At 41.6% G+C, this 23,371-nt stretch overlaps 6 protein-coding genes across 6 annotated transcripts; 2 read left to right on the forward strand and 4 right to left on the reverse strand.

Moving 5' to 3' along the window:
• Positions 1-318: 318 nt before the first annotated feature.
• GL218_00984 (Protein SIP5) lies at positions 319-3,003 on the reverse strand (the record flags this gene model as incomplete). The annotated part of the gene is made up of 3 exons (XM_033577431.1): positions 319-353; positions 423-2,541; positions 2,617-3,003. 3 exons carry the CDS (start codon positions 3,001-3,003, stop codon positions 319-321), a joined length of 2,541 nt encoding a protein of 846 aa, XP_033438625.1.
• Positions 3,004-5,038: 2,035 nt separating this feature from the next.
• GL218_00985 (Sulfite oxidase, mitochondrial) lies at positions 5,039-6,913 on the reverse strand (the record flags this gene model as incomplete). Its single annotated transcript, XM_033577432.1, has 4 exons — positions 5,039-6,387; positions 6,453-6,580; positions 6,635-6,810; positions 6,869-6,913. 4 exons carry the CDS (start codon positions 6,911-6,913, stop codon positions 5,039-5,041), a joined length of 1,698 nt encoding a protein of 565 aa, XP_033438624.1.
• A 721-nt stretch (positions 6,914-7,634) lies between these two features.
• On the forward strand, positions 7,635-8,819 carry GL218_00986 (uncharacterized protein; the record flags this gene model as incomplete). The annotated part of the gene is made up of 1 exon (XM_033577433.1): positions 7,635-8,819. The coding sequence occupies one exon, from the start codon at positions 7,635-7,637 to the stop codon at positions 8,817-8,819; it is 1,185 nt and encodes a 394-aa protein (XP_033438627.1).
• A 176-nt stretch (positions 8,820-8,995) lies between these two features.
• On the reverse strand, positions 8,996-10,646 carry GL218_00987 (Glucan endo-1,3-alpha-glucosidase agn1; the record flags this gene model as incomplete). The annotated part of the gene is made up of 7 exons (XM_033577434.1): positions 8,996-9,028; positions 9,087-9,352; positions 9,410-9,631; positions 9,691-9,798; positions 9,867-9,989; positions 10,048-10,116; positions 10,190-10,646. The coding sequence occupies 7 exons, from the start codon at positions 10,644-10,646 to the stop codon at positions 8,996-8,998; spliced, it is 1,278 nt and encodes a 425-aa protein (XP_033438626.1).
• Positions 10,647-13,205: 2,559 nt separating this feature from the next.
• On the forward strand, positions 13,206-14,929 carry GL218_00988 (putative rhamnogalacturonase; the record flags this gene model as incomplete). The annotated part of the gene is made up of 3 exons (XM_033577435.1): positions 13,206-13,458; positions 13,518-14,839; positions 14,900-14,929. The coding sequence occupies 3 exons, from the start codon at positions 13,206-13,208 to the stop codon at positions 14,927-14,929; spliced, it is 1,605 nt and encodes a 534-aa protein (XP_033438623.1).
• A 201-nt stretch (positions 14,930-15,130) lies between these two features.
• Positions 15,131-16,970, reverse strand: GL218_00989 (uncharacterized protein; the record flags this gene model as incomplete). Its single annotated transcript, XM_033577436.1, has 2 exons — positions 15,131-16,833; positions 16,922-16,970. 2 exons carry the CDS (start codon positions 16,968-16,970, stop codon positions 15,131-15,133), a joined length of 1,752 nt encoding a protein of 583 aa, XP_033438622.1.
• Between the last annotated feature and the right edge of the window lie 6,401 nt (positions 16,971-23,371).

The following is a 23,371-nucleotide window of genomic DNA, read 5'->3' on the forward strand; positions in this document are numbered from 1 at the left end:
TTATGAGTGGTTCTATTTACTTCTTAAATCTAAGTTAGCTCTTCCAGGTCAGTATAGCCAGAGATGCCACTTGATGTTATGGCGATATCAACTATCATTTGCGACAAGGCTTAGTACATAAGAGAAAACAGAATCGCGCTGAGACATATTTGCTTCAATAGGGGGATTAAGCCCCCTTATACTTCATCGATCTGGTTCAGGGGAATTAACTTATATCGCTTGTGAATGCCAACCATCATCTATGTATACAATCCTTAACTCCGAACTAGAGAAAGTCAACAGTGCCTGCCTCCCCGTTAATGCAGATATCCATGATCTTCAGTCCCATTTATCACCCTGACCGGAAGCCGCCTCTGCAGCGAAAATTAAACGATGGCGAAAAAATCTTTATTGAGCGACTTCTTGCGGCTTATCCGCCATACTAACATGTCCGATTTGCTTAGAATCCCCGTCGTCATCGCCAGTAGGTGCTGGGGTCTCGGGAGTGATCATCAATTGCGGCGGAGTAGTAGTTTCTCCCTTCTCTTCTTCCACGTTTTGGGTGCTTTTGCGGGTATCAAGTTTGAGTAAACTTTCTTTCTTATCTCCTTCCTCTTTGGCCGGATGATCTGCGATATGTTCTATATGTTCGCCATGAGCTTCTTCGGCCTCCGCTGATTTACTTCCCGGGCTCGCATCTTCGCTTCCGGGTGACTGGGCTTCGCCGTCAAGGGGAACGCCAACCATCTCCGCTAAGCTTCTAAAGTTAAACATGGGTTCCGAGTTCGCGTTATCACCCTCCTCACTGCGCGCAGCCAAGCTAAGGCCGCTGGATCGGGGATCTTCGCCGTCGGCATTGAGATGCATACCTGTATAACTAGCCGGTGTACTTTCAACCCCACTAGAGCTGACAGAGCTGGCGTTGCTCATCTGACGGAGATGAGACGATCCTCGGGAAGGCTGCGAAGGAACGGGAATCGGTAGAGACGCGACACCAGAACCGCTTGATTGTCCATCTTCATTTTCACTACGATCGACTGCTTTTCCTTTGCTGTTCGACGGTGAATTCGAACCAGGGTTGAAGACTGGGCTCGTAGCTCCGCTATTGGCTTGAGCAGCTACGCTGGTTTCCGTGCGCAAGTTGCTGGTAGCACTATTGCCTCGCTTTCGCCCGAATCCTAGACTAAGAGAGCTCGCGCTTGCACTACTACCACCGCCTCCATACACGTCCCCCTTCTTTTTCGCAGACTTGCGTTCCTCTTTTTCTCGCTTTTTTGCCTCTTTACGAGCTTCTTTATCTGCTTTCTTTTGTCGCTCCTCCTCATCTGCTAGGCTTAACCTTATCGCCTCTGCCATCATAAGGTTTTCGAGGTGTGCGGCATCTATCCGTTCCCGGTTCGGGGCAGCTCGGCTTGGGAGAGCGCGAGGCCCTGGCTCGGGACCCGAGGGAACATCAGCCCCGCCATCGTTTGGTTGGAGATTGGAACTATTGCCTGGACTCTCGTTTCCCCTATTGTTCCCTGCATTTCTACGACTAAAGCGAGATGACCGACCAAAGATCGTACGGGGCTCTTGATTTCCCATTACAAAAGCAGCATGATGTAAAGCATCTGCGGCTGCTGCCCTCCGACGTTGTTGTGCACGAGCCGCGGCTAGTTTCGTAGACCAGTCGGGCCGGATACGGTCAGTGGTGATAACTCCCGGCGCGTTGGCAGAAATACTCTGCGTTCGCCGGCGGCTGGCATTAGCAGATGTAGTCACCGGTGGCGAAAGGCTTGAATTGAGAGAACTCGAAGACGACATAGCCGTGCTCATAGCACCTAATGTAGTACTATTGAATGCGTACGTTAATCCGCGACGGAAAGGGGGAGGCTCGTATGTCACGCCAAACTCCATCTGGGTGCAGTATGGACATCTGGCCGGCTCCATAATAAGTTCGCCTTCATGCTCCTCGGGGTTGGGCGGCGCCTGACCTCCTTCCTCGTCGGCATGGTGTTCGGGTAGATGCGGATCAGGACGTTTGATCTGAACGAAACATTCGCTGCAAATAATTTGGCAGCAGCAGCGAGTACGGTTGAGGTATGGGGGATAGTACATAAGACAGAGGGGGCACTCAATTCCCTCCTTGTATAGAAAAACCTCTAGGGGTTGACCGTTGACGAATGGGTCGTGGGGTAAGTTAATCTCGCGTGGTGTAATAATATCCGTATGTGAACTATTTCGAGATATGTTAAGAGCTGCTGCCAGAGATTTTTTATGAGGTTTGAAGGGTGAGCTGGTTCTCGGGATACTGGGGGATGTAGGAGAAGGCAAAGCTGAGCCCGGGTTTGAACCAGGGTTGTCAGAGGGGATTGAAAGGGTCCGAGGGCCCATCGGAACGGTAAGGTTCTGCGTCGAAGTACCGGGGGAATCTGCTGACCTAGGCTGCGGGATGAGATGCTCGGGGACTTCGTCAGCGGGAGGGATCTCAAGACCGCGAGCCGCGGCGATTATCTGGTGTTCGGCCCAGTTCTCGTTAAAATCATCCAGTCCACGCCAGAACGGCGCTATCTTTCTCTCGATCTATCACATTCGGTATTAGATTAGCTAGAGACTGGCAATTGACCCGGGCCGGCCGGCAGGAACAACATTGCTTACCTGTAATTGGCGTACTACAGGTTTGCTAAAGTCCTCGGAGGCGGTGTATACACCCATTGTCACTAGGTAGCCCCCGTCTACGTTTTCCTCTTTCATACTACGCTCGCGCTCCTTAATCCGGATAGCTCGTTCTCGCTCCAACCTCCGAGCTTCCTTCTCCTGCTTTGTCTCTCGATGTTCAAAAGGGGCATCTGGTTGACGCGAGCTCGAAGAGCCACCGAAGGATAGGCCTATGCCGCTCAAGTCTGGTCGACTAGCACGTCTCGATCGATCAGGGAGCTCTCCATGGTAGCCGGCACCGGTAGAACTTCCACCAGCATCCCCACGGGTTCCATGAGCTCCCATACGAGTGCCGCCCCTCGCATCTTTCGTATGTGTGTTGCCCATACTTTTTTTATAGATGCGCCGGGATCCCTCGACTGACGATGCAATGTGTGTAAATATATAGTCCGATGATCTTCGCACGATGGGGATCGGCAGAGGGGCGTAAGGACTACGGTCACAAATGACCAGCGGGGGCTTAGTTTATCGGCATGCAGAATGTTGAGTATTGGACTGATGAGGAAGTTGAAAACCCGCGAAATCTCGTCCGTATATTAATATTGCAATTGATGATTGCAAATAAGTAGGATGGGATTTATCATATACTATCCTATCGAACTGTTAGGATATAGCTCTAGAGATAAAATATGGTAAGCAGAAAGAGACACGCAGATAGCTGGTCTGTGGGCTGACGGCCATCACAAATACATACGCCAGGACGAAAGTCAGCCTACTTCCAAGCCAAAGGTGGATGTCGTCAGTGGTAGTACTAGCAACGCATGATTTCGAGAGTATCCAGTAATATTGACTAGGAAACCGTTCGAGGATACCAAAGACTTTTTGATGCGTCACTGAACTAGGATTCAACAACTGATTCGACTCTATGTGTTGGTGTAGCAAACAATGGCTGAATATCGAACGAATGATAGATAGGCGTCGATATTGGACGGGGACCCCAGGAATGTGTATAGATGAATGCGCGGGTGTGTATTGTAGGATATATTCTAGGCACAGGGTTGGCTGGACTGGGCTGGGCTGAACTGGTTACCTTTTTAGCTTGGCTTGGAGATGTCGACCAAGAAGACCTTAGACCTTAGACTTTAGACCTTAAGACAAGTCGGTTATCGCTAGGTTTAAAGTCCCGTAAATGACTGTCGTGTGACGCGCTAGGTAAGAGCTGGAACTCTTGGGCTCTCTTGTCGGCTCTCTTGTCTGGACTTCGGAAGATTTGTGAGATTGTCTAAGCTGGGGGAACGAACGAAGGCTTCGGTTTCGGTCACCTCTTTATTCCCTCTTAAGGAAAAGAAAAACGAATGATCAAAAGTGTTAGATTATATCTTGAACTGAGCATTGAAAAATAGTCACGCTAGACCTATTTTCCACTACGCCGTCCTAGGTAGCCAACTAAAAGGTAATAGAATAAATGATCCGACTCCGAGGATAACTGAATGAAAAGGCGAACTTGGAAATGGTTTATGATGAAGTAATGTTTGGAGGTGGGGGGGTGCGCGATTGTTGTCGATGTATTTCGTACTTTTACTATAGGTTACTAAGGAGGTACCGCACTTTCCTCGGTACTTTTAGGTTAGGTACAGTTGGTACCTGAATGTATCATTTAGTAGCCCCACATACCCCCCGCGAAAAATCACAATAGTGCTAAGTTCAATTGTCTCGATAGTCGAATCGAGCTTCTTAGATAATACAAAAGATACATTAGGTAGCTACAGATAGATTAAGCTAGACTCGGAATTGACCACACGACATAAACTTTAAGGCACATGCATAAGGCTCGTCCCTTTCCCATTTCAACAACCTTTTTACTCTGTCAAGTTACTGGATAGCATCGTTATAATTTTCAATTTAATAACTACTACGTGTATGAAACTATAAGTCTATACCTTTTCACTTAGTTAATATACCTAATGCACATTTACTGCCGGTATCCTAGGATAAATCCCGTTTATCTAGATGTCATTCTAATAAGAATTGCCGGTGCCAAGCTCTTTCAACCATTCATCTCTCACACGACTTAGCATCGCGTATATTGGGGAACACCATCTCGATTTATACGTAACTACCTACCTAACCTACCTAAGTAGTCTACGCAGAAAGCAGCAAAGCAGCCACCAGTTATCATATATGTCCAAGATTCTTTGGTTAACCATCCCGCCTGACGAGCCTCCCTTATCGACAGCTAATCACAAGCTTTCATTTTCAACGTCATGTGCCCTCCATTTACCCATCCATCGATTATATTACCAGGGCTCAAGGTCATTCTTTAAAGTAACGATATATAAGTTCAACATCATATCGAATCTATAATCATTACATGTGTCAAACATGTATTAAACACCTAGATACCAAGCTACCTAGAATCACGCTACTCGTCCACATCTCTAGGTCCATTCTTTCTAAAATACTCCTCATACTCCTCCCAAGTCATATGAGGAAACTCGGTCGGTCGTGTAATAGGTATGAACGACATACCTCGTTTTTCAAATTCTTCCAGCCTCTCTCTTGTCTTTTCCTTGGTATTGTTCACGCTGTATACTCTGATACGATGAGCGCTGCTCGTCACATGCAGACCCCAGTTCCATGTATTCCTAACCTCGGTCGGTTGTGTGTTAAGGCTGTTATCCCAACACCGTACTACAATCTCTATCCATCCCTCAACATCGCAAGGCAACCACGTGTGCCATATACGCCAGGCGAATTTATGCTTAGGGCTTAGATTTTCCGTCGGTACGGCATACCACGAGAATCCACCGTCGGCGCTGACCTCAACTCGCTCGGGCCAACGGCCACCCCCTGAGTATGCCCATCCTTTAACTTCAATTTTCCCGTCGTGTAGTACGACCTGTTTATTCCAAGGCGACATGATAGCGCTGCTCACGGGCATTTCTTGTATCTGAATTCCATCAATCCAGCGTTGGTTATGCTTGCCCACTTGCTGGTTGAAGTATAAGTACTCTCTGCTCTGCACCGGGGCTTTCGTCGGTTCCGATATTGCGTTTATGCGATATAGCCACTTGACACTTCTGGCACCTATATAGCCCATCACCACCGCCCTAACCGGTGCGCCGTGGATCTTGGGAAGAGGCTCGCCATTCATTTCCCAAACGAGCATAACCTCATGAGATTTAACCTTGGAATAAGGTACGCTGATGGCGTAGTTCATGACCTCGTTCGTTTTGAAGTACGTATCGGCACCAACGAGCTCTAGATGCTTCGCGCCATCTTCAAGCCCGCCGCAATGTTTTATCACCTTCTTAAGTGACACCCCCACGTATTTTGCTGTCCCGATAGCTCCCTCTGCCCAAGGAGCATTGATCATTTCGTCTCCTTCGCCAGCGTACAAGCTTATCTGCTCGATGCGCCGTGTACCGCTGCATTGAATAGTTACTAACCTCTCCATGCGTGGAAACCGGCTCTCATCCTGAAGGTCTGACAACGTTAGCTTCTGAGGTGTCTTTACCAGGCCGCCCAGACGGAGGAACCATGCAGACGGATCGATAGACGGGATGCCACCGTGATTGCGGATAAAGTGCAGAGGATTCGGTGTAACCGGCTGAGCAGTTACGAGCTTTTTAGGTGGTTCTCCATTGTATGGGAACTGGAGGAGATGCAGCATATCCGGTGACTTTTCTTTCAGTACAATAGCCCAGGATTCTTCTGGGACTACTGCTAGACGGCCGCCAATGGCTCGATGCCATAGTTTCCAGCGGATTCCTATCGAACGAAAAATACTAGCGTATTAGTGTGATAGGATTATATGAAGATAGAGCAGAGCATGCCTTCAAGAACTGGATTGGTACCAGGAATGGGTGCCAACTGGAATTCGGGTGGCGGAGGGAAAGTTTGAGAGACGAGAATCTCATGTGCCCTACGCTTCTTATCCGGGTAGTCTTCCCATTCAACATAACTTATATGGTCAGATCAACTTTCTTCCCCAGATTTAGAGGAACTATAAACTTACCCATCCCAGCCCACTAATTCGTCGACAGCTAGTTTACTATCGAACTTTTTCGTAATTGGCTGGATTGCTCGTTCCCAATCTGTAGCATCGCCGTTGACCTCGTTATGCTTCGTTTGGTCAAGCATATGCAACTCTACTCCTGCTAAGCCCTGCTCGAGCTTCCACTCATCGCTAGGCTAGTAAGTTCTAGTTAGGAAATACTTATTACAATTGATTGTCTGTCCAGGTACCGACCTGGATATTGTGAGTGGCCTCACGCTGGGGGATATCAGGCTGCATCTTGGAGAATAATTCACAACTGCAAAGGTTATAGGCAAACCTAAGGAAAGGAGATCATGAGATATATAGAGGTATATATGGAGGTATATATAGAGGTAGTTAATAAGACGAACACCTTAAATTACTCAAGATTATAAATAAAAGAAGACATTTTCAATACCTAGCTTATCATTAATATATCATATATCAATTCTGTACTATCAAGTGCTTACTGAGCGCCCATGATGATTCGAACATATGGAAATAAAAACGACGTAAAGATTCGTCATACATAATCGACTTGGTATTTATCAACGCTAGGTATGTTTAGTCTTAGGTATGCCTCAAGTGGCATGTAGAAAACTTCACTAGCATTGTGGTCCTTAAGAGGATCTAGTGTTATACAAAATATATTTTCGGAATTCTTGATTTAAGGGGAAAGATGGAAGTTGTATACTTTCGTATGAGATCATGTTGGGAGGTACCTTACGAAATACAAGTGATGGAAATAAGAACCTTCCATGTATAAGATAGGTACAAGATACACGATATAGGATTCTGCCAGTTGTGAGACTAAAAGTCAGCTGGCAACTACCTAATTAAAGCTAAATAAATGCATAGAACCCCGCCTTCTTATTTGTCCCGCAGTCGCGCTTAAGGTTAAGAAGAAAAGAAAAAAAAAATCGAGAATTTAATTAACATTTACATTTACATTTTGTCCAACAAACGAATTCGAAGGAGCATGGCGACAAACAGTATAGCCAGCGATGCCCTTGAGGCTTTAAAATCTACAGTTCAATCCGCAACAAATCTTATATCGCAACTTGAAGCCCTTCTCCATTCGATAGCCGTAAACGAAGTCCCTTCAACAACAAATATTACTACTACTATTACCCCGCCATCGTCATCATCGTCGTCGACTCCTGAGTCAATCGATCCTCTATCCTTAGCCCACGACTCAGCGACCCTAATAAAGGCCCATACAACCAAACTATCTCTTCTCATTATAAATGAGCCGTTCACGCCCTCCGCTATATCCAAAGTCCTCCGCGAGCTAGTCGCAGGTCCAATACCAGCTCTGGCTTCTGCCGTTCAGATGTGCGATGCCGACAAGTACACCTTAGTAGCCCGCCAAGATCTCGCATGGCGATGCTATCGTGTACTAAAGGAGCTAAAGAGTCTTATAGGAATCATACCTCAAGACGGGAAGATCCTGGCTGGTACACAGAAAAACGGGACTAAGGGGGACAGAGGTAGCTTGGCCGCCACAGGTGTTATCTGGGCTGCTTGCGACGACGTAATCTTGCTGAAGAAGCTAGGAATTGCTGGATTACTTGTCAAAAAGGTTGAAGAGTATAGGGATACGCTACAGGACATCCTTGAGGAGCTCAAGGAATATAGTGAAGAGGTTGATGAAGATGAAGATGACGATAGCGATGCCGACGAAGCGGAAGATGGCGGAGTTAATAGCGTCACAGACCAAATACAAAACACACACATCTCGACACAGGAGATGCTCGACGATCTTATGAATCCTCGCCACATTCCAAGGGGCGACCCAGACAAAATCCGAGACCGGCTTGAATCCTGCATGAAGCGACTACGGTTGACCACTTTGCTCTATACGGCTATCATTAAGAGGCGGCTGAAATTAATTCCACCATTACCCACGACGACAACGCAATTATCAGTCACAAAACGCCTTGATGAGGTATTCCCCATATTAAAAAGACTACCACATCGATTTGGCGAGGTCGCTTGTGCCTTTTATGAGTTAGATCGCAACTCTATAGATCGTACAATGGACTCTTGCTTCTTTGATGCATTTGCCGCATCAGAAATGTTAATGAAGCCGTGGGATGGCCAGAGAGACGAGTTTACGGAATGGGCAGAAAAATTCCAAGTCGGTATTAAAAAACCAGACTAAGGACTTGTATCACTATTGATATACATGCTGAAAAGAATATATACATTGCTCGTCAAGACGGGCTCGAAAAGGAACTTTTCCCAAAACAAGAAGAGAATATATCACGAAATCTAATGCAGATAAAATGCAGACAAAATGCCATAAGCTCGCGCCGGTACGCTCTCAAAACGAAACTCTTATAGTTGGATCGCAACGGAGTTGAAGTTGACCTATTCGATTATTAGTTAAGCATGTTCGAATGACTTCGTTTTAACTAAAGGGACTTACATGTCCTGTAGCGGGACAGTTGTTCGAGATTTCGGGTCCCGTCGTTGATTTGCCATCGATGGTGACAGTGACGGCACCGGTCTTTCCATCGAAGGGAACTTGGTAGAAATAAGCCTTACCGACGGAACGCGATGGGCTTACGGATTGGCTTGCGCCTCCGATAGAAATAGTGATATCCTTGGAGGAGTTAGATAGCGCAATAACCGAAATAACATCCTGCGTTCCGCCTGCTGCCGAAGCACCTCCGCCCTGGCCCCAGACGGTACCTACGAATAAATGTTAGCACATGTCGTCAAGTAACAACGAATATGATTATTCCTTACCGCCATCACCGCAGATAGTAGCGGGCGTAGTTCGGTACCATGCGACGGCTCCCTCGGACGGCAGGGCAACATCTGCGTTACCAGCCTTGTAGGCGCTGATGAAGTAAGGCAATACGAAACGGAAAGCTGAGTGTCCGAAGCCGTTGATATAACTCTCAGCACCGCTCACGATCTGGGCTGCGATCGGGTCGTTGATGTAGCTGGACTCGCCGTAGTCGTTCCCTATTCAAATCAGCCTCTTGCTAAGAAACCTCAGTTGTTGGCAGACGCGATATGCTTACAGGTAATAATCTCGATGTATTCTGGCTGAATCTCCAAGGCTTGTGCCCAACGGTCATACCAAAGGGAGTCGCTGGATGAATACCAGTTCTTGTTGTATTGAGGGAGATCTATGTTTAAATTAGTTCCCAAGCTTTAACTGAGTCGGGTCTATGCCCAGATAAGTTTCCACTCATACCAGTATAGAAGTAAGGGCTGACACCCATCATGTACGCCTTGCCCTGAAGAGACGACTTATAGGCAATATCGTTGCCGGTGTTCATCGAGTTTTCGTTCGCGTTCGGCCACGCACCCCAGTTGACTATACCGTGTAAGCTACCAAAGTAATTGCTAGTGGGTAAGTGGAAGAGATCACTTACAAGCACCATCAATCTTGTCGAGCTTGCTTCCGACGCCAGCGGCACCTAGTGAAGACCAGTCGGGAACCACTATACCATTTCAAATTAGCAAATATACACCGGCAGAGAATCATCACACTATTGAATATTATGATTCACTTACAAAAGATGTCTCCCGTAGAGGAGCGCACGTTGGCCCAGTTGTCAGCCCAGTCAGGCCCCTCGAAAGTCGAGACGAATGGCTTTCCGTTGACCTTGAGCTGACTACCAGCATCCTTGTACTGGTTGACGAGCGCAATGACCTGGTCGGTATTCCAGGAGCTAGCAGCCATGTCGAAAGACAGAAACAGACTGAAGCCGTTGGCTGCGGCGGTATCGTACGCCAACTGTAACTGCTCGCCGTTCCACGAGTCGGCCGATCCGATGTTCAGGGCGAAGCCGTCGATGCCTGCCGACTTGGCTTCCGTAATGTCCTTCTGCCATTGGTCCTGGGACTGTCCGCTCGTCAAACCCACCATGTAATGAGCAAAGACTTGACGGCCGCTGCCTTGTCTCGGGAGAGCCACGCCGACTGCGCTGTTGGCGAGCAGCGCAACTGCTGCCGCGATGTTTAGACGCATTTTCAAAAAGAAATAAAACACTCAGCTTGCAAGATACTAGATTACCAATATGAAGAAAAAGAAGAGACGATATTATTATTGTTGTTGTTGCTGTAAGGAAATGATCAACAACTATCAAAACCCGGGGTTTGTGACGATATATATATATTTATATAAATATATGTATTTATTTATGAATGCAGTATTTTATATGTATGTCCTAAATTTGGATTCAGCTCCTGCTTCAGCTAAGGTGACATTGCGAGGCGGGCTATGTTCAGGGCTACCGTGCCGGGGGGAAGGGGGGGTGGACTGCGGGAATACACCGACATTGGCCGCTATGAACTTAGCGATTCGATGTTGCTGATGCCATCACCGTCCCCTCGTGCCGCCAACTTTCACCTGTAGAATATAAGCTTTACTTCGTAAAAGTCTCGACGGAAGACATAATCGTATCGTATAAACCAGAATATATTGATATGAGTAAGATGGAAGCTTCATAAATTCTCAAAAGAGAGATAGCTATTGCTAAGTTTATGTGAGAAGAACGGTCTGGCGAAAGCAATAGTCGTATTTTCTACTAACTACCCAATGTATATCCACATAAATAACATTTATCGCTTATTCTATTTACGTTTTTGGTTATTGGCTATTGGCTATTGCATCACTTCACTGGGAATAGTCAGGCTATGAACGGATAAGGTAAGGGTAGGTAAGGGTAGAACCACACGATGTTTAAACAACGAAGGATTTTAGTAGCTCAGCTCGGCACCAGTTGCTCCTGATAGCTACTAGCTTAATGGGGCTCTTCGCGATATATTGCATGGTGTAGGATATACAGTGTTAAAGTATGTATTTTTACATTGAAAATATTGAGAAAATACCAATCCCTATTCGTTGTAGGTTCTATGTTAGGTATATAATCGCGACTCGTTCATGAATCATTATTAGAATCATGATATATCGCAACCATCGTCTATTTTTAGTAATAAATACCGAGAGTGAAGGATAGAAATAGGATAGAAATAGAGCTTCTCATACATACTAAATCGACATCCTATCTACTGTATCTTAAGTAGTTCTTGGGTTGTTTAGCTTGTAATGTTTTGAGTACAGTGGCCCACTCCTTCGATCAGCCGCATCCAAGCATAGGTACATATTAGGGTTAGCAAAAATGCTTGATTTCGAACTTTTTTGAGATTTGTCGAAGTAGATGGATGAATGACTTTTTATTCGCTGACGCTCGCACACCCCGCGTCACGATTTGGGAAGGTTAATAGCGAAAAGAGTTATTTATATCGACTACGGTCCAATCGCGGTCAAGTGATCTTCAGATTCATGAATGAAACGGGCTTACCCCTTACATATATTAATAATAAGCAGGTGTATGTATCCGCGTACAACTATGATGGTGGTGTATGTAGGATAATATATAATGTAGGGCTGGGCTGCGAGGTGTCGTGTCGTGTCGTGTCGAGAGAGAAGAGGTAAAGATCCAACTCCCTATTTAAGTAACGACCTCACATTGTGGCTTTTCAATCTTTGTGGCTACCTCTCTCCCCCCCCTTTCTAAGTATTTTCCCCCTGAAAGTCATTGCTTCTTAACTTCTCCACTTTCGAAACCCTTTCATTTCCGTCATTGTGGACGCCATCACGACACGAGGACAACAACCCAAAAGTCCAGTCCATGCGCTCAGCTCATACATAGCTCTCCATAATAAAATAATAGGGTCTTTTACCTCCTAGATTGCCAATTGCTTAGGTTAGGTTAGGTTAATGCATTGGCTAACGTTAGTAGTTCGTCTAATTCTACGTCTAGTGATATCGTTAGTTAGTTCTAATAGTCAGTCTTTTTTCTCCATTTTCTCCATTTAATCTTGAAATATAATCCAATCTATGCTCCCGGCGGGATGATCATGTTCTAGAGTTAATCGAGCTTCCAAAATAGATCTATGAGAATCTAGATTAGATGAACTTGTTCTCTTTACCAATAACTACACTAATTCAGCACCTTACCTTACGCATCTCGTGTTAAATAATCCCGTCAATCATGATGTGCCCATCGGACGCGTTGCCCGGTTTCTAACATTAATCCCGTCCCTTTATGCGTAAAATCGACCTTTGCGTACCCCGTAGCGTTGCTCCGTCTTCTCGATTTGTCTAATCCGCCGGCACATCACCTGCCAGGAACCGCTTGAGGTCCTTCGCCTTAATGATACCCTGTTCCTTTTTTCTTCTTCTCCACGCATATGTACATGGCTAATTCCGTCAAAATCGTCAAGATCTTGCAATTATGGCCGTGTATCATTCAAGGGTTTCGCCTCGGTCTTGGACTAAACCGAGATAATTCAAGTGCGTTTTGTATTTTTGCGCATTTTTAAGGGGAGGGGACTAGTATATCCTAAGATATATATCTCATATGCGAGTAATAATTAATAATAGTAATTTATAGATCTAGCTATAAGTTAGTCAATCTCCCCGGTCTACATTGGAGCCTCCTTCGTTGCGATTTGCTTTGCTCCCTTGTAGCTGTAGCTGTTGCTTGGTCTAAGTCTTGCATCCCGAGATAATAGACCCAACATGATGCTTCACTTATTCCTTCTGTCCGTGTGCGTTTTCGCCTCTTCGGTGTTTGCCGCCTTTGGCTTCACCAAGTCCGGCAGCAATTATGTTATCGATGCTGGTTCAAGCAATCCTTTAATCTTCACGGTGAACGGTGGTAGTTGCGATATTACTTCGATCAAGTATCGTGGCACTGAGCTTTCTGAGGGTGGTACGCAATTATCATCCGGTCTCGGTTCCGCCACCGTCAAGGTTGAATCCGTCACAGCAAGTATGTTATTAGATCTGAAATATATATACGCCTTCGACTCTTACTTACTTTCTATATAGGTTCCGTCAACTACGTGAAGGTGACCTGCACCACCTCGACCCTGACGCATTACATGGTAGTTAAGGAGGGAGAAAGCAATGTATACTTGGCTACTTACATCAAGGAAGAGCCTTCAATAGGTGAATTACGATTTATCGCCCGCCTGAAGTCTTCTGTACTGCCCGAAGAGTACCCCTACGGCAAAGTTTCAACTACGGCGGGCAGCTCTTCTACCGTGGAGGGTTCCGATGTATTCGTTGTAAACGGAGAGACACGATCGAAGTTCTATTCCAGCACTCGTTTCATCGACAAGGACGCTCAGTGTGTATACGGTGGCTCTGACGTTATTCACGTATGCGTGTTGGCGCCGCACCCCGAATCCTCATCCGGCGGTCCATTCTTCCGAGATATCGAATCGAACAACGCCGGATCGGCTACTAACCTCTATTGGTATATGAACAGCGGCCATGTCCAGACTGAAGCCTTCCGAACCAACGTCCTGCACGGACCTTACGTTATGACCCTTTCGCGATCTGGTGTCCCCAGACTCCGCGATATTGACACTTCCTTCTTCTCGGGACTGAGCGTCACCGGCTATGTCGCCGAATCTGGCCGTGGTTACGTCTCCGGCACCGCTTCAGGTGTTGCAAGCAGCTTCCAGATCGTCGTGCACTGGTACAACTCCGCAGCTCAATATTGGACTATCGCTTCGTCCAATGGTGCTTTCAAGTCCCCCGCGATGAAGCCCGGTACCTACACGATGGTGTTATACCAGGGCGAGTACAAGGTTGCCACCGCAACTGGCGTCTCTGTCAGCGCTGGCAAGACCACATCGAAGAGCATCGCTAGCACTGAGACATCGCGTAAGTCGCTCTGGAAGATTGGAGAGTACGATGGTCAGCCTACCGGATTCCTTAATGCGGACAAGTTCCTCCGAATGCACCCCTCCGATAGCCGTATGACAGCTTGGAAGCCGGTTACTTACACCGTCGGTTCCTCGTCTCTTAACCAGTTCCCCATGGCACTCTTCCAGACTGTTAACAACCCCGTAACTATTAAATTCAACCTAAAGTCTGCCCCCGGAGCTGCTACTCTTCGGATCGCAACCACTTTATCATTCAGCGGAGCTCGCCCGCAAGCCAAGGTTAACTCGTGGACCGCAGCGGCCCCATCGTCACCGACAAAGATTGACAGTCGAGGTGTAACCCGTGGAGCGTACCGTGGCCGAGGCGAAGTCTACGATGTCAGCATCCCTTCAGGGACTCTCGTTGCAGGTGACAATACCATCACGATCACCTCCCTCTCAGGCAGCAGCGGTACTACCTTTTTGAACCCCAATTTTGTAAGAATTGTTTATCGAGTCCTATTCTTATCGTATTTGAACTAACATGAATATTTATAGATCTTTGACGCTGTTGAGCTCTTCCAATAAAGCTTCTTAGCAACCGCAGACTATGGTCCTATTAATAAATACCTAATATATTGATCATATAAACTTGACTCTTGCGAAAATATTTGCCGTAATATTCTAAAGTTCAACATGTGAAGTACAACCTATTAGTAGTAAACGGACGAAATGCCTTTAATGCCATAAATTCAATTTATTATCGACTATCTCATCAATACGCGAGCTTTAACACTCGTCTTTTTCTATGATATAAGACCAAGCTAAAGCAGATAGAGCTATAGCTACCAGGTATAACCACCACACAAGCCCAATAACGCCCTCCTCGACGCCCATGGCAAATACGTAACCACCTACGGCGGGCCCAATAGCACGTGCCAGACTCGCCAGCATATTACCAGCACCATGTATAGTCCCTAGGACCGTCTTCGAGGGTGCGGACTCGGTCAAGAGAATCACAGTACTAGGAATGGCCATAGTACGTGCCATAATCTGGGCACATACAACGAATCCTAAGAAAACCCAGCGAGCTCCATCTTCTCCGTTACCCGCTAGTAGCGATAGGTACGGTGCCGCGGCGTACGTAACTGGGAATAAAAACAGCGCGATTCGAAAGACGCCCCGGGTACCGATGCGCGCCTGTAGTCGTGGATATATAAAGAGCTGTAGGAGGATACCACCGACGCCGAAAATCGAAAGCCATATGCCGATAGTAGATGAGCGCAGTCCTAGACCACCTGAAAAGGCGAAAAACGTAGCCTCGCTGTTGTCGACCGGGGGACTACTTAGATAGACGGGAAAGATGTGCATGAAGGCTGAGTTGTGTAGCGGGAGCAGTCCAAACGAGACCAATGCGCATACCACCCTACGCGTCCAAATACTCCGGAAAGGAAGATTCTTACGGCCAATAGTTGTCATCGTCGGTATAGGTTTCTCGATCTCTTGCTGGGGTTGCCCTAGGAAAGTATCTTCGCTGCTGTCTATCCTCACGTATTCCTGTCTTTCTCCCTTTCGCCGTAGACGCCTAGTCCAACGCATAATAGCCGCTCCGATCTTAAGCCCAATATCGCTCTGGTCCTCTTTACCAAGAAGCGTTTCTTTTAGACCACCTACGGCTAGAACTAGAGACGCAGCTAATATGGCGGCGTTCAAGAGCGCAGGTAAAGCATAAGGATATTCGAGGGCCCAAGCCACGCCGTCCGGATTCCGGCTCGTATTCAAGACTCCGTCCGGTCCAAATAGCCACGCCAAGTTAACAACAGGTTCCGCCAGACTCCCGCCCAAAGCCAGACTAGCTACCATACCAGCATTAAACACCAGAGGCAGCAAGAGAAAAGCCTTAGTCTGATACTTGCGTTCGCGCACAACTTCAGCCGTTACCGTGCGCATTATACCAACATTTCCGTTCGCGAGGCCCGCCAATATCCTCCAGAACAGAAGCGCGCCAAACGAGCGCGAGAACCCGAACCCAACGTTCGCCAGCACGGACACCGCAAGCCCGCCTACGATCGACAGTCGTCGCCCATGCTTATCCGACAGTCGGCCCCACGGCAGACTCACGAGAAACTGCGCAAGCGGAAACGCGGCTACGAGCAAGCCGGAGAACTCGGATATACGCGCCGCCGCTGCTGCTGCTGCCGCATCGGCAGTTTCCTGCGGTTGGCCATCGTCGTCGCCGGGAGATGATGGGGTTGCTGCGGGTGGGAGGACGGAGCGTACGAGGTAGAATATATACGGTAGTAGACAGACGTTGGAGAGCGGCTCGGATAGACGACAGAGGGATAGGATGAATAATTGGTCTTTGTTAGGTAGATCTCGCCATCGAACTTCCGAAGGCTTCGGCGGTGCGGTTTCCTCTATGTTTGTTGTTTGCTGGCCCCTGATATTTTCGCGGGCCGTGTGTGCGGCGATTCGGATTTCGGAATCGAGGTCTTGTGGTTGGTGATATAATTAGTTTTTGTTATTTATAATAATATCTTTCTCTCTTTCTCTCTCCTACAAGTAGGAGGTACTACTTACCGTTTCCCGTGGAGAGCAAGCTTTCGGTTGCTTGCATATCCCGACCCATCTTCACGTTTGGAGAGTTTGGATGGTAAAGAAACCACTTAGCTCTAATACCACTTATTGTTTGACCAATTTTATAAACATTTCTATGTCTGTCTATAATAGAACAGGTCTTTCGGTTTTAACTACTATTAGATAAGTGTATTTTAGAAGGAATAAGAAAAATTAAAATTGTTGTATTACATCCAAGCTATTCGACTCATCTCTAAGATAGGAGGTACGCATACAAGTGTTCCTAGCAGCACAACATGTTACGATTATTCTCTTATATCTATCCCGCGGAAGGTCTCTCCGTTTGAGCTTCTCTTGGGGTAAATGTCTATCATCTCGTCATCTTTATTTATTTATTCTCTTTATAATTCCCTACCCCATACTCTTAATTACCCAGGCCAGATTCAGCAATCCGAATTAGACATAAGGCTCGTCCAGCTCCGAATCAAGGGTTATCTAGGTATTAACGGCAAATATCCCCCAGCGGCCGGGGTGTTACCAAATGCAATTTATCCGCATCCAATAATACTCGCCGCCTCTTGCGCACACAACATCCAGGTGCCGAGTTACTACCTACCTATGTACGTCCCGCTCATTACCTGTACGCTATATTTGGTGCCGTGCTACGTGCGACTCTTGGCTTGCATTCCCAAACGCCAGTAGATTTTTGGGGAAGACCCCCCCGACGCCAGCTATATCATACCATTATAACACCGAACGTAGACAAAATGGTTGAGGTTTGAAATCTGGATGGCAGGCTAATGCGGGGGTGACACGCAGGCATTTCTTCGATGCGGGAGATATTCCCAGCACGATGGGTAAGCCGTGTGTGTATGCTCTCCGCGAGACTAGTAGATATAGAATAGGCAGCTGAACAAGGTCAGCTTGCTGGCTCGCGGAGGGGGGGCGACATCGTACTATAGGTTGCGCTTTGAACTTATTGAAGGTGTGAGTGATGCAGACTATTTTACACTTTTTTAGATTTGAATAAGTTGTTGACCCTACGGCTTTTAGATTGTAAGCTAGAAAGACGCTTTCTCCTTTCTCAAGTTTTGGCTATTTTCACCTTCTTGTCTTACATAGCTCTAAATATTGCTGTCTTTCTTGTTGTGTTTTGGATCCTCTACGGTATAAACTTTGTGGAGTGGCGATGGCGTTGGTAACAGTGACAAAAGCTGATATTCGGCTTCACTTATTATGCATATTCTTTGCGATTGGCTCATTCGTCTGGGGCTACAATGTCGGGATCCTCTCATCTGTCTTGGTTCATCCAGGATTTCTTAAGGCGATGGGTCATCTTACACCGTCGCGAAAGGGAGTTATCACAGCTATCTATTACTTGGGAACATGGTATGGCTATAACCCTTTATTATCTATCCTTTCCTTTTTAGATATACTAACTAAGCTACAGTAAGTCATTTATACCCTACTACATATGCTTGATACATCATCATATGCCACTTCAGAAGTTTGAACGATATGCTATTTCATAGTTCATGAATTGGAAACTAAGAGCTTTCACGAGCTGAAGGCTATGCTGTTGAGTAAAGCTAACCCGTAGTAGGGCTGAGCTATATTTTCATCTCGCATCCGGTCAGCGATCTCTTCGGGAGGCGGTACGCAGCCATGGCTGGTATATTAACTGTCGCTGTCGGCAATGCTTTTGAATCTGGAGCGTCTGGTTCGGGTGCATACGCTATGATGATAGTCGGCCGAATTATATCTGGTATTGGAGTAGGCATGCTGTCAACTTCAGTGCCCCTATACCAAAGGTGCTCCCCTCTTCTCTTACTCAGAGGCGGTCACGGATTAATGCTAACTCCTCCATCACAGTGAGGTTGCTCCAGCAGGGAAACGCGGGAAATATGTTGTCTTAAATCACGTTGGTTTTGTTGCCGGCCTAGCAACGGGTTTCTGGTAAGCATTTAGAACCTATTGGGCTTATTCTAAGATGGTTCAACTAAAAGAGTGACTTATAGGGTTGGATATGGAGTGACATTTTGGAATACAACTGAATATGGCATATACGTATCATGGCGAGTTTCCCTTGCCGTTATACAGGTCCCCTGTGTCATTTTTGCAGTCGGGCTCCCTTTCATCCCCGAGACGTGAGTCGTTCTCTCAAGATACGCCTTTTTCTAGACCCCATCAATGTTACTAATAAACATGATATAGCCCCCGTTGGCTTATTGAACACGGTCACTATAACAAAGCTCAAAGGTCGCTACACTGGTTACGAGAAGGTAGTTTTACCGAGGTCGAGATAGACTCCGAGTTGACGCGCATCCGAGAGGACGTGGAAGCGCACCGAGCGACCGGGGAAGCCAACTGGTTGTCCTTGTTTCGAGATCGTAATCTCTTTGAGCGGCTATGGCGTGCGTCGTTACTTCAGTTCATGGCGCAGATGTGCGGTGCTACCGCTATGAAGTATTATTTGCCGACACTCTTCGCTAAGCTCGGCCTTCCTACCCGCGTTACGCTGCTGGCCGGAGGCATCGAATCAACCCTTAAAATTGGTATGACAGTTATCGAGATGCTCCTCATCGACCGCCTTGGCCGAAGAGTGACATTGACGGCAGGATGTGTCGCAATGGGTTTTGGCATGTTGGTAAGTTGATATAATCTACTATATCTCTTATTGTTCCCATAGATCATTGACTAACAGGTATTGATTCAAGATCAACGGAGCATTAGGTCAAGTATATCCGGATAACACAAATAGAACGGCTGATATAGTCTGTATCGTCTTCATTTTCATCTATGCTTTGGGCTATAGCATGGGTTTCGGTCCAGCAGCTTGGGTATACGGCTCCGAGGTGAGAACTATTCAGTCCCTCAAACTGAATATCGAAACGTTAACGTAAAGTCTAGATATTTCCTACTTCTGTTCGTGCTCGTGGACTTAATTTCTCTGCGTCGGCCGGAGCTATCGGCTCCATTGTCGTGGCTCAAGTTTGGCCTGTCGGTATCGACACAATTGGCTCTAAAATATATTTCTTTTTCATGGCAGTCAATGTCATCTGTATTCCAGTAAGCTCTCACTGTCCTTAGAAAAATGTTCCTCTAATGCCGTATACTAATATAAAATTTAGATCATCATCCTCTTCTATCCTGAGACCAAGGGTCGACCGTTAGAGGATATGGACTTGCTATTTAACAAAGCTATTGGAGGAATTGGCGAGGAGGCTGACGAGGAGGTCGACGAACATTCCGAGCCTGTACTACCTAAGAATATCAGCCATCCATCGCAGAGCTAATATGTCGAAGGATAGAGATCAATTAATCGATAATTTCGGATGGATCTAATACTCTAACCCAGTAGAAGTTAGATATAGTTATACTAAGGCAAAGCTATATTGCAACCACTCGATGGAGGCTAGTGTTTATTATACAACACAATTCCACTTGGATAGGGTTGACGAGCTAAAGTACTTAAACTTTTGAATTCATTAATAACTGAAGTAAGCATCGTTCTGGTAGCTGGATCATCACCCTTCAGACCCAAGCTATTCAGAGGATCAACAGACCAATAACAGGAAATGAAAGAATATAAAATATAATAATACTTATGTATATTATTATATATATAATTAAGGTTTATAAAAATATAGTATTTATATATGGCCTTATTAGTATAGTAGAATTTGGATTAACCACCGTAATTTTTTTATTATTACATATTTCTATTTATAAAACAAATATATCCTATACGCCTTTTTAAATATATTATAAAATTATTTTTAATTTTTTAAATTTAATAATTTTATAAATTTATGGTATTTTTTTTTATTTAAAAACTTAATAAATCTATTAATTAGATTTTTTTTTTTATTAATATATTATATTATAATATGGTTAATTTTTATTTTTTATTTTATATAGTAATAATTTTTTTATATATATTGTTTTTAATAATTTATTATTAATTTTTTTAATTAATTAATTACTATTATATTATTATATAATAATATAACCAATTTTTCGAGTATATGCCTTAATTTTTTTAAAAAATTATAAATTTATATTACATTAGTAATAATAATAATAAATATAATATATTTAAATTTTTTTAAATTTTTAATAATAATTATTTATAATTTGAATAATTATAATACAAATATTCTAATTATAAAAAATATATAATCGATAATTAATTTTTTAATAATTAAATTTAAAACGTAATTAGTATTTATTATATCGTATAATCCAATTTTATTAAATTTACAATACAAATAGTTTTTATTAAATATATAATATTATATATATTATTTTATTATATTATATAAATATTTTATTATTTTTTTAATTTTTACTATATATTCCACTATAAAATTATTTATAAATTATATTTAAATTAACGTAATAAAATTAATATTAAATTTTATTAAATAAATTAAAAAATTTATTTTATTTATTAAAAATATATATTCAAATATTTTATTTATATTTATATAATTATTTATATTATAAAAAATTATATTTTTTTATGCCTTTAAATTAAAAAATATTGCAATTTTTTTTTTTTTTTTTAATATATTATTTTTAATCGAAATAAACGTTATTAATAGGAATAAATCTTATAATTTTTATTTCCAAAAATTAATTAATATTATTTAGATTAATAATAAAAATGTTTTTTTAAACATTATTTACTAATACCTTTAATTATTTAAAATTAAATTTAAATAGTAAGAAATTATTAATATAAAAAATTATTACGTTTTTTATTTTTTTATTAATATAAATAATATTATTTATTTTTATTAATATATATCTTAACTTTTTTAATATTATTTAAACTTTTTTTTATTATATAATATTAAACTATTTTAACTTATATAATAAGTTTATTAATTTAATAATTCTTAATTTATTAAAATTATATTTATTTTTTTTATTTAAATATACGTTAAAATATTTTTTTAAAAACAAAAAAAATTTTATAAAAATATTTTTTTTTAAATTTTTATTAAAATATATTATTATAAAATCAATTTATATAATATATTAATTTAAAGTTATAACTAATATTATTAATATTTTTTATAAAACTATTTTAATTATTATAATCTTTATTTTATTATAATTTATATTTTTACATTATATAAAATTTTATATATAAATATATACCTTAAATTTATTTAATAATTTATTAAATAAGAATTTCTTTTTTAATATTTATTTAAAATTTATTTAATAATTATATATAATTTTATATAATAATATAAAATTAAACGTATTTTATTATAGATTTTTTTAAATTTTTTTATAAATAATTTTAAACTATTTATCTTATTTAAAACCTATTTTTACCTCTTTTAACGTAAATTTATTATTATTTATTTAAAATATTTTATATTATTTTATAAAATTAATAAAATATTTTTAAATAAGGTTATTTATTTATATTTTTTTATATTTTTTTAAGAAATTATTTATAAATTCTTTTTTATTATAAATAGTAATATTAATATATTAATTTTTAAAATTAAAATAATTATTTAATTTATTTTTTTAATTAAGGATTATTATAAAAAAATTATTTATCTTATTTAATATTTTATAAATATAAAAATTTAATATAAATTTTTTAAAATATTTATATTTGCGTTTAATTTAATTTTCTTTTTTATTAATTATATTTTTATTAATAATATTATTATTTTTATTTTTTATATTAATTTTAAATACTTTAATTATTTTTTTATAACGTAAATATTTTTATATATGGTTTAATAAAGATCTAATAACGTTTTTTAAATTAAAAATTTTATTATTATTTTTAATATATTTGTAAAAAATAACGTACGATATAATAAAAAACTTTTTTTTTTTAAATATTTATATTATAAAATTATATTTTTTTTAATAATTTAAAAATATAGTTTTTACACCTTTTTTATTAAATTTTTTAATTATTATAATTTAATAATTTAAATTAATTAATATAATATAATAATTTTTAAAAATTTAAAAATAAACGTTATAAAATTTATAATCTTTTTTAAATTTTAAATATAATTTATATTTTTTTATAAATATAATATTTTTTTAATTTAATATTTTAATTTTATTAATAATATATATAATTATTAATAATATATAATTTTAAAAATAAATAAATATTTTTATTATAATATATATTACTTTAATTTTATTTTATAAAAAATATATATTCTTTTTTACTATTTTATTTTAATATTAATTATAAAATAAAAATTAAATTAAATTAATTTTTTTTTTTTAATAAAAAATCTTTAAATAATTTATTTTAAATTTTTATTTACCATTAATTTGAAAAATTTTAATTTATTTTTTAAAATTGTTAAATAAATTAAATAAAATTTAAAATATTTTATATAATTAAATAAAATATTTTATAAAAATTTTAATAATTTTATTTTTTATTTTATA

The sequence above is a fragment of the Daldinia childiae genome (genome assembly GCF_008694065.1).
Source record: "Daldinia childiae strain JS-1345 chromosome Unknown Scaffold2, whole genome shotgun sequence".
Lineage (NCBI taxonomy): Eukaryota > Fungi > Ascomycota > Sordariomycetes > Xylariales > Hypoxylaceae > Daldinia > Daldinia childiae.